This window comes from Benincasa hispida, chromosome 3 (assembly GCF_027475165.1).
Source record: "Benincasa hispida cultivar pf3 chromosome 3, pf3_genome.v1.1, whole genome shotgun sequence".
In the NCBI taxonomy this organism is placed as follows: Eukaryota; Viridiplantae; Streptophyta; class Magnoliopsida; order Cucurbitales; family Cucurbitaceae; genus Benincasa; species Benincasa hispida.
The window spans coordinates 51,859,336-51,871,082 of record NC_143480.1 but is presented as its reverse complement, the minus strand read 5'-3'; the positions used below and the strand labels follow the sequence as shown (position 1 = coordinate 51,871,082).

Sequence of the window (11,747 nt, the reverse complement as noted above, 5' to 3'; positions counted from 1 at the left end):
CCTACGTGAGCATGCAACTTATTTTTATTATGGATTTTAAATGTATAACCTAATTTTATAACAACTTACAAAATTTTAGACATACTAAGCATCCATAACATACATCAAAGACATTCAACATTTAATATAACATTTTTTTTTTAAAACATTTGAAATCCTATACATGCATACTATATATTATAACACTTTATAACATACTTTCAATGCATGTAACATGCTTCCTATGGTGAGATTTTAAATCTACATGGCATACTTTATGCACATACAAGATTTATTTAATTATAACATATAGCACATGCATAAATAATTAAACATAGACTAATATGATTTTAGTTTTGGCATTATCAAGCAAACAAAAGCCTAAATATTATAAAATTCAGCAAAAACCAGCTCCAAAACGCTTGTGGATCGCTCGAACCACCTTGAACTAGACCCAAACCTCTTGAACCGAACCTCTAATGCTAAAAAATGGGTTGAATCGGGCAAAAACCATCGAGTACCATCAAGCATCAAGTATGCCCTCAAGCATCGAGTATTTCACTAAATACCATCGAGTTGCTCATCGAGCACCATCGAATACGGCATCATGCATCAAGTATTTCATAAGATACCATCGAGTTTCATCGAGTACCATCAAGTATGGCATCGCGCATTGAGTATTTCATAAAATACCATCGAGTTACATCAAGTACTATCGAGTATGGCATCGTACATCGAGTATTTCACAAAATACCATCAAGTATGAGCATCGAGTACCATTGAGTATGACATCGTGCATCGAGTATTTCATGAAATATCATCGAGTAAGCCATCAAGTATTCCATCGAGCATCAAGTATGTGGTAGTGGTTGCGAAATCCAGTTCCTGCTACTCGACCTTCTTCACTTCTTTCTTCAATTACATCCTAATTGCAACTCTAATGACTCCAATCGAATTACAGACATTTAAATACACATTAAGGCCCATCAAACAAGAGTCAACTACAAGAATTACAACATAATTGAAGAGAAAAAAATGCCAAAACTCAGAAAAATCATATCATTTAATCATTTTCATACAACTTATGAAAAATACCCGCCAAAACTCAAATTAACGCTAATTGAGTGCTTAAATCATGTTCTGATACCAATTGTTAAGATCTATTAGCATGCAATGGATGCAAATAAAATCAATAAGTACTCTAATTATATTTAATTTGAGTTCTAAAAACATGTTTAAACAGAAACTTCAGAAGAGGGTTTTTTAACAACATACCTTTGATGAGTTCTCCCAACCAAGCTGCTCTTCACGTGATACCGGCTCCAATTTAACAGTGAACCACCAAGAGATCATCTCTACTATTCTCAGCCTTGAATTTGAGTGGTGGAACTCAAATTGGAGTGAATTTTGAAAGGGAATTGGGTGAGTTTTCTGGTGAAGATAAAAGTTGCAGCAGAAACCATTTTCAGCAACCTTTATTCCCCTCTTCAACAAAAATGGAGAGCTTTTTATCAACCCCTTCATGCCAGTATTGATGGACAATCTGAATGCCAGTACTAAAGTTAATTGTTCAAGTGGATAGGTGGTGTGATTAGGAGGAAACAACTTTTCCAAAATGATTTTGTGGGAAAATCCCACTAAACCATAAATTTTCAATTTTTGTTTTTAAAAAAAAAAAAAAGTTTTAATTAATTCCAAAATTAACTATAATTTAATTTAGTTAATTCATAATTAATTAAATTTAAAACATCAAAATTCAATTTCTCAAATTGAAAAATAATTTGATTTTTAATTAATTAAACACATTTAATTAATTAAATAACAATTTAATATCAAATATTAAAATAATCACACACCTAATTTTAAACATGAATCCTATTCATGTAATTAATATTTAAATGTTATAAACTCTCCAATTTCGTTTAATTTCAATAAATTAAACATTAATTAATTATATCAAATGTAATTATACAAAACCCTAATTTGAATTTGAACTATTCAAATTCAAACATTTCAAATTGAAATTCAATTTGAACAATTTAAATTGATATCATTCCAAATTCACTCAATTTATTAATTCAAGGTGTTCATGTTTTATGAGTTAGTAGAGAGATCTTATATACTACAGATCATGAGCTCCAACAATTTAAAATTAATTGGCTAAAACTCTTTAGACCAAATTAATCAGTATTTGTTAACTATGAAATCACACGATAGTTGCACTCTCCTCACTGTAGATACATTTGTGTCCACTTGATTTAACCATAATCAGTAAGTCGACCCTTCATAGGTTGTTCGTAATAACGGCTGAATCAATATGCTGTTTTACCCCCGATATTACATCTTGTTCCTTAAGTTCCACTGATCCTCTAATGAACAATTGATTTGCGATCCAATCACTAAACCGGATCCCTCTCGAGCCAGTGAGAGGGTGGGGTCCCTTATTCAAGACCTGGATTTACTTAAGAGAACAACCTTTCTCCTATCCTAAATCGGATAGACGTGAATTCCTTATTGCACCCTATGTCCCCAGCTATCTACTCGATCTTACGTATTGAATCCAACACCTGCTCAACAAACCTATGTCCCCAACTCCGGCTCAATAAGCTTCTCATTTCAGGGATAAGACTGGGTAGATAGCTGGGAACATAGGGTGCAATAAGCTAAATGTTAAAGTTGGATGATAGGGTGATTGGAGAATGACTTAGCACTTAAATATTATTGTTTTGGGGGAGATTTGTAGAAAATAACAAGTAATATGTAAGTGGGCTTTTATTAGAAAATTGGTGGAATTAAAGGTCCAATGGTAAACTTGTAATTAAAGGTTGATGGATTTTTTGAAATTAAGTGAGTCTTCTCCACTTTTTAGGGCTCCATTGTGTAAGCCATAAGGGAGGGTGAGATTGAGTAGCCGCATCTGAGAACACCATTTGAGAGGAAAAAAAACTTATTGTTGCAGGTGTGTGAGAGAGAAAGATTGATGCCGGTGGTCTCGCTCTCAAATCGATGGAGAGAGAAAGGTCGACAATGATATTCGACGCGTGAGTTTTAGTTTGGTTAGAGGTGTTGTCCGACAAGTGGGTTTTCGGTGTGGGCTAATTTTTGGCAAATTGATTCTGGTTCAGGGGCTGTTTTCAGTGGGGGAATCTTGGTTTTAGAGGCAATATTGTCCGTGGATCTCTCGACATGAGTGGGTGTTTTTTGTCGGCGGTATAGTCGGGTTTGGAGGTGTTTTGCTCAGCAATTAGTCTCGGTTAAGAGATGGATTAATCGTGTTTTCATTATGAAATTACAGATTGTTGATCTTGTTGATCTCCATTGTTCTTAATAAAAATTACTCCAGCCGATTCTCAAAGTGGATGTAGACCAAATTAGTCGAACCACTATATATCCTTGTGTTTATTGTGTTTTTATCGCTTTCAATTTATTTGGTTGGCTGTGTTGAGTTCTATTTGGACATTCTTAGTTTAGATTTAATTTTACACTTCTAAAGATTAGGGTGCTAATGTAATATTTGAAAGTTCAAGTATTCTTTTTACGAGTACTAATGATTGAGTATTTTCAATATATATATATTTTTTAAAGTTTAAGGGTAATACTGACACTTTTGTTGAATGTTCAAGAGTATTTTTAAAACCAAAGTACTAATTATTTCTATCCAATATCAATGGTAAAAATATTTTTTATTTTTATTTTTTTTTAAAAGTTAGAGATATTTTTTAAACATTTAAAAGTTGAAGAAGTATTTTTTAAACAATTATAGACTTCAAAAGTGTTCTTTTTATTTATAATTTAGACAAAAAAGAAAGAAAAGAACATCTACCATATTCAAGGATGACATTGATTGTTGTTGCTAGAGGTGTTGAAAAAATTCGATAAGCCAAAGAACCCAATTAATCCAACGCAATTTGTATAGTTTGGATTATTGGTTGAGTTTGGTTCAAAATTCAAATAAGTGAAACTTTATGAGTTGACTTTGTTATTGAGTTTGCCTAAAGTTAGCTTGTGTTGAACCAAACGAACTTGAACTTATTATTAATTTCAAAAAATACCACTCAAGAAAATCAACCAATCAAACAAACGATGCAACATCCAATCTATGCCAAGCTAACTCATGAGCAACCTTATTACAATTCCTTCGCACAAAACGAATCACAACAAAATGAAAAGGAGAAATTAGACGTCGGACGTCTATAAATACTATCTCCAAAAGAGATTAAATAGCCCTATTAATCATATGAACTAACATCTCACAATCTGAGAAGATAGTAATTGAGTTCTTGAGAAGCCAAAATTAAATATTCCACCATAGCACAAGCTTTTGCGCAAAATGGCAAGAACCACAAGAAGTAACCTCGACCTTCGTGGTTTCATTCAACAACACAATACCAAAGCCAACCATTTTTCAAAATATATATCGAAACTGAGTTGCAAATATTAATTCAATAGTTAAAAAATAAATAAATGGACATTTTACATAATACCATTTTTCTTAATTCAAATATTTTAGGATTAGATTTATTATTTAATAATTTTTTTTGCATGAACTAACATCTCACAATCTGAGAAGATAGTAATTGAGTTCTTGAGAAGCCAAAATTAAATATTCCACCATAGCACAAGCTTTTGCGCAAAATGGCAAGAACCACAAGAAGTAGCCTCGACCTTCGTGGTTTCATTCAACAACACAATACCAAAGCCAACCATTTTTCAAAATATATATCGAAACTGAGTTGCAAATATTAATTCAATAGTTAAAAAATAAATAAATGGACATTTTACATAATACCATTTTTCTTAATTCAAATATTTTAGGATTAGATTTATTATTTAATAATTTTTTTGCTTGGTTTGAAAAATTTTACAACTATTTGAGTTGGGTAAAAAAAGTGTCCCTAGCGGTTGCTATTTTGAGGGCACAATGGTGCAAGAACGACACGTCGTAATTCGTTAGAAACTAGTCCAGATAATCTAATTAACTTCGGCGACATGTAGTTCGGCAAAATAAAAAATAAAAAATGGAAAACATTGCAATTGAATTTCAATTTTCAGAAAAGTCGCACGGAAGAACGCGTGGAGAGGGAGACGGGACAACCTCATCTCTCTCTCTCTCTCTCTCATCGCCATTTCTTCTCTCATGCGATTCTTCCAAATTGACCTAACTGGCTTTTAGCTTCTTCGTTAAGGATCGATTTCTACTGGTTTCTCCGTTCAATTGAAGCTCGGAATGGATCAGGTTATGAACAAAGTTGGCTCTTATTGGTTCAGCCAGAAGGCCAACAAGGAGATCGGCTCCATCGGCGATGACATTAATGTATTTACCCACTCCTCTCTCCTTTTCACCCCTCTTTTCTTTTCCTTTTTTAATCGCTTTATGATTTCGTTTGCGTTTTCCTTTGTTGTTTAATTCATTCGTTCGTTTTTTTTAATATCACAATTAGGGCTTTTATGATGTCGGATACGTTGAATCTCTCCAGCTTTTGATTTTCATTTCCTTCCCTTAATTAACATCTAGAGGTTTTATTTTACCATAATTTGTAGTGGAGATTTTTATTCTGGTTTGGATTCTGGAGATGACATTTGGTTCAATGACCTAGGGCTGAGAAATTGAATTCGATAGTTTTGACACTTTCTACCTGGGTTGTCGTGTTGACGAGTCTAATTTGTTGGATTTCCATCTAGTGAGCGCGTCAATTTTCGCAATTCTGTTCGGAAATTTGCTAATGCGCCATTGAACGTCTAGATAAGCTCAAGAACCCCATTTATTAGACGGATAATTGTGCCTTACAAGTTATTTCGAAAACGGGAAAATGGAAATTCATTAGGAAGAAGCGTAAGCCTCCCGCTTCTTTTGGTCATTCCTATGCTTGAGCCTCCTTGAAAACCAGAGTTTTTGGTAGTAGTTTCATACATAGTATGTATTATTTGGTTAGTTTATTATGGGTTCAATGCCAGTTCTTTCATCTAAGAAAAAAGAGTTTCCTGTAGCTTTATTTTAATATAGAATTTGTTCAGGTTGAATTGTTTATTTTGTGCGTGGACTACAGCAATTTATATTTTGCTCTCTTCCTTTGATCCCAGTACTTTTTGGTTCTATTTGTTAATTCATGATAACTTATATATCTTCCTTCGCTCTTACTATTGTATTATCAGTCATTGTCAACAAGTATTCAAGAAGGAACTAGCTGGTTGGTTAATAAAATAAAAGGTTAGTTTTTCATTTTTGATTAGGTTCTATTTATATTTTTAATAATCTTATGTTATGATGTTAAAGTTAATTCTCTTTTTTCCCTTTTTGATAAGAATGTTAATGATCTGAATATTGAATTTTTGTTCCTTTAAAATATATTGGGACCTTATATGATCTTTGGAGATTGCAATGTTTATTTTCTGGACTCGAAAGGCACATGCCATGAAAAAGGCCTCTAAAGTTGTGTAAATTTACGAGTTATATAATTTTGTATGCAGTTGTGATGCTAAAATAGTTGTCACATGGTCCTTGCTTGCTAAGGGCTACATATTATCACTGTGCTTGATAGAGCTATAAATTGATAGGATTTATTAACTTTTAGTACATTATTTTGATCCATCTTTCTTGATCTTCATAGGAAAAATGCAAAAACCTTTACCAGACCTGCTGAAGGATTATGACTTGGCAGTGGGAATTTTCCCACGTGACGCAACCAACTATGAGTTCAACGAGGAGACAGGAAAGCTGACTGTCTTCATCCCCGAAATCTGTGAAGTTGGGTATAAAGACTCGTCAGTCTTGCGTTTTAACACCACTGTGACTGGATATCTCGAGAAGGGAAAGCTAGCGGACATAGAGGGAATGAAAACAAAGGTGATGATATGGGTAAAAGTAACTTGTATTAGTTCCGATGGACCAAAGCTCAACTTCACTGTTGGCATGAAGAAAACCAGAAAAAGAGAAGCTTACGAGGTCCTTAGAGATGGTGTAAATGTTGAGAAGTTCTAAAATGTGGTGGTTGTTTGGTTGGGTCTTTATATACTTATATAGCTTAAATTACCATTAGATTCTTGTTCTTGAACGCTTTACTGTAAAGCTGAGAATCTTTCCCAACCATGTATTACAATTACTTATGCAGTGTCGTTAACGGTCGAGTGATCTATAAGAGGGCCAACCAATTCATGGAGATCGGATGTAGCAGTTTATCCATTTCTGATTTCTGAATCTATACCCATAACTCATAACTGTAATTTTCTTTATTGGATAACATGATTGTTATTGGAATACAAACATAATTGTAAGTGATTTCCTTTTTGTTTACTCCTGTTGTGAAATTATTGGCAGTGAGTAAACAAATGGGGGCAGGTTCTTTCTAATTGTTGTCATTGTGGAGATGTTGAAAGAAGGATTTTGAAGCCTCGTAAGTGGACCAGCAAATTGCAGCAGCAGGGGCATGGAACATCATCCTTGGAATCCATCCTTTCATCAGCCCATTGTAGCCGTCTTTCTTCACCACACACCCAAGTACGTACCCAATTGAACTGCTTGAAAATTTGTCGCAGCCACATACTCCCTGTTTGTACGGTAAAACCAGTAGAGAATCACACCAAAATTTCCAGGTAAGAGTTTGTTTGTAGAACAGAGTAATTTCTCCAATAATATGCTCGTGACTTCAAGTCATGGTGGCTACTTAGTTGCTTTAAAATCAAATATAGTATGGTTATGTGATTATTCTGTTAAAACGGTCAAGGTGCATGTATTCTGATCTATTCTGATCTATTCATGGATGTTTATGAAAGTTAGCTTTTATAAGTTTTAAGTGGGCGTGGCGAGTGTGTGCTTTTAGGTTAACCTCATTTTGGAAAGGCAGAATGGAGTGAAGAGTTACGCCTTCCATTAATGGCGGGGCAACTATTTCCATGGGTCAAATTACTAATTAAATTTTGATATAGTCTCTAACATGAACCAACTTGGATGTTTTTGTATAAATGATCCATCTTTCGACGTGGAAGGATTCAGTCTTAAAAAATGAATGAAAACGAATCTTCTGTTGACGTTACAATGCACTATCGTGTTAGGAATGTTCCTCCTATCACAAAATAATAGGAGCGCTAAAGCGATTTTTCATTTTAATAGTTTTTATTTTTTTAAATCAACAAACGACCACAATGATATTAAAAATGAAACATATGTTAGGACTTTAACCATTTTGTTATGGATGAGACATCTCTAACACGATAATGCATTCCAGGTGATGGTGGAGTGTTAAATGATGTAAGTAGAAGATTAGTTTTCATTAGATTTTGAAGATGAAGTCATTGAACATTTATGTGGTTGAGATTAGATTATCCGTACAAAAATTTCAACTAACTCAATACTCACTGGTCTAAATAAATAGAGGGGTGTACTCATTGGACAAGGGTGTATTGACTAAGGATGGAAGATGTATAAAATTAGTATGGTTCAAGAAGAGATTATGTCCATCCAACTACTTTTGTTCCATAGGCCAAGCTGCCAAGTTACCATTTAAGCTAATAACGCCAAGACTCCTTTGAATCACATTTCAAAGTTGAAGAGCTTGTTAGAAATGTTCAAGCACTTACGAACTAAGATTTCAACTAAATTTGTAAATTTGTTTTCGAGTTCAACCATAGGTAGGGTGAAAAATTCGAACATATGATCTCTAATCTGTTACTATGAATTATGCTAATTACGCTAAGCTTGTGTTGTTTTGTAACTAAATTTGTCGTTAAATCTTAGAATTAAGAAACAATGGGATAATGAATGAAAGAGAGTGAAGTGGAGGCGAAGAAGGAAGAGTAATTTACCTGGCACTGCAGCCGAGTTTTCACAACGTCTAATGGCGTTGTAAGAGCAGCAGCAAGAGACCCAGCTGCCGCACCAGCCGTGGCATGAACAATCAGCCTCTCGTCGTTATCACTTCCCGGTGCAACCTCCTTCAATCCCCTTTTTGCAGCTTCATAAGTCGCAAAATACACCGCCGTATACGGCGCATTCATCACCACCGTGGTCCGATAGGAAGCATACAGCGCCCCAATCCCTTCTTCAACCAAAATCCTCCTCACACAGTCTCCCACTCCTTTATAAGGACTACTCTTCAACTGCAACCTCTGTTTCACCACATCCATCGGGGTTATCACTGCGTCGCTCGTCACCGTCGCACAAACTCCAGCAATGGCGTGGGCTAATGGGTTGTTGTCATTTCCCATTGAAAACCCTTCTTTGCAGAACTCGTATACTGAGAAATAGACGGCGTGTGCAGGTCCTGCGCCCAAACCCATTGCTCCGATTCCACGGTAGAGCCCGGCCGGACCTTCCACCTTCAGAATCGAGCCGAGTGCTTGTCGGACTGTTGATGATCCGCCACCTAGGGCTTGTATTCGGGTCTTGAGAGTGTCCACTGGATACATTGCCATGTGCTCCACCGACCCTGCGATTGAGCCGGCGATCATGAACTGCCAGAAATAAAGGCCGTCGTGTGTCGGCGGCGGAACTGAAACTTCAGGGCGGTAATCAGGAGAGTGCGAGACGCTTGTGGCCATGGTGTGAAAGTTCCAGAGATTGAAATTGGCGTTAAGAGATGTTCGAATCAGTGGATTTCTGTTTCAATGTAATGAGATTGTCGTCTTGTTCCATAGCTTTTGTGAGGTGATGCTTTTCTCTCTTCTCTGCATATTTATTTTATTACAGAGCATCGTTTAGAGGAGCTGTCATAGCATTTTGTTTTCGAATTCTGTAAAATATCTACAAAGATACTGATCTCATTCATGTTGATTCATCTTCATTCAACCAATTCTTTGCGAATAATTCTGGGTTTATATCAAAAAAAGATGAATGAGATATGGTTTTAGGTTTGAACTTGGTGTTCAACAGAGTGTTATTCTTATCCTTTATCTGAAGAGAATCAAATGTCTTTCTGGAGATTCTTCTGATGACCCAGTATTAGATTTGTTCAATTGGAAATGAACTGTAGGTTTTAAGTCAGCATTTTATAACTTTAAGGCCCAAAAGCTTACTTTGTCTGTCTGCTTCTGCAAGCATCCGCACCTTTCGCTGATATAACTTTTAAGACTCGATCACTGTTTAAGACACTAAAGTTTAGTTGTCTTTTCTTTACCAGAAAGTTATTATGTTTAGAAGATTCTTGAGAACCGTTAGGACATGAAACTTCACAGAAAGATATTGTCTACTTCAGACATGAGCTTGTACTATTTTGTGGTTAGCTTCTAATGGATGTTATGGAAGGGAAATGAGCATCAATGGCCTATTTTTGGAGGCCCAGATGAGATCCGACCCAACTTTTAAAAATCTATGTAATTTGACCTTTTGCTGGGCGAAATTACTTAATTGACTGAATATGCTTATATTTAGAAGATTTTTGTTAACTGTTAGGAGAAACTTCATAGCGAGAATGTGAGATATTGTCTTGCATTATTTTGTCGGTAACTTCTTATCCATGCTATGGAACTACAGCTTAAATTTAAGAAACACAATTGGGGATATGATGTCAACAAGTATTGTGATCACGGATCAGTTTGTAATGGCAAATTGGCTGCATCCTCGGTTTCTCTCATCTTTATGTATTATTCTCAAGTCAAATTCAAGCAGTATCTTTTAGTAATTTGGATTCCTTACTTAACTGTTAAAGAAGGTTCTCTCTTTCCCTCCCAACGACAGTTTTTATTTCTTTCTCCTCCTACACACTATATTTCTCTCATTGATGAGAATTAGGACATGGAGAAGGACGAGAAAGATAAGGATTTAGGAAACAAGAAGCCTTGAGACCTTGCCTGAAGATTGAAGGATTGTTTTAAACTAAATTGTAAATTCCATCCATAAAGAATAGAACCACGACAAAATGGAATCGAATACAACTTCTCCATATGGGTTTTTTCCAGAATATGTTTTTTATTACACTTTCTTAGCTCCTTGCCATTCTTATAATTCAGAAGATTCCACTCTGTATAAAACTTATTTAAATTTGCAAACTACCTATAAGGTGAAGTTTGATAAGATTTGAACCTCTAATCTTTTAGTTGATGTTATGATGTCTTAACTAGTTTAGGGTTATGTTCAAGTTCACAATTATCGAACCAACTACAACTACAAGGTGACATTCGCAATTATCCAGAAAGGACTGTAATGACACAAATAATGAATGAGGGGAAAACATAGGTAGATAGATACATAATTGGTAGATTCATGCACTCGTATATCAATCATTAAATTTTGATTCGTAAATAAGTTCAATAGCTAATAGTTTCCTCCCAAAATATGCTTTTGGCGTTACATTCTTGTCCAATGTCGTATCTGCAAATGAATGGCTCAAAAACAAGGACCAATTTTTTCAAAAAAAAAAAAAAAAAAAAAAATCAGACTATCAACACAAGAAACAGACCAAAACCCAGACAGTTGTCATCTTCAACTGATGAGTAAAAACCAAACAAGAACCAAACTTTTCTTGCAGATCATGAACAACATCAGGAAGGTTGCTGCAAATGCTGATGGAAAATTGAAAAAAGGGTATCGATCCAAAGCTCTTCTTATCATCTGATGAAAGTGAAACATAGGAAAGGAAACACATCAATCAAAGACAAGCTTTGTGATCTTGAGTGAAAACTTCCACATTCCAAAAGTGATTCTTTTTCTTATATTATTATTATATATATGAACATTCTGTGGTGCTGTGCAGAAAAGAAGACGAAAGCAGGTTCTGTTTTCAAGTTGATTGGAAACAGAATGATCTCCAAGTTGAAGAAAAACCCAATCTGAAGCT

At 35.0% G+C, this 11,747-nt stretch overlaps 2 protein-coding genes across 2 annotated transcripts; one reads left to right on the top strand and one right to left on the bottom strand.

Annotated features, from left to right (window-relative positions):
* The first annotated feature begins 4,999 nt into the window (after positions 1-4,999).
* Positions 5,000-7,240, top strand: LOC120073296 (uncharacterized protein At5g01610-like). The gene is made up of 3 exons (XM_039026049.2): positions 5,000-5,293; positions 6,133-6,187; positions 6,588-7,240. Exons 1-3 carry the CDS (start codon positions 5,207-5,209, stop codon positions 6,956-6,958), a joined length of 513 nt encoding a protein of 170 aa, XP_038881977.1. The 5' UTR covers positions 5,000-5,206; the 3' UTR covers positions 6,959-7,240.
* LOC120073295 (uncharacterized) lies at positions 7,185-11,336 on the bottom strand. Its single transcript, XM_039026048.2, has 2 exons — positions 8,779-11,336; positions 7,185-7,523 (listed from the first exon to the last, which is right to left on the bottom strand). Exons 1-2 carry the CDS (start codon positions 9,511-9,513, stop codon positions 7,323-7,325), a joined length of 936 nt encoding a protein of 311 aa, XP_038881976.1. The 5' UTR covers positions 9,514-11,336; the 3' UTR covers positions 7,185-7,322.
* Positions 11,337-11,747: the final 411 nt, after the last annotated feature.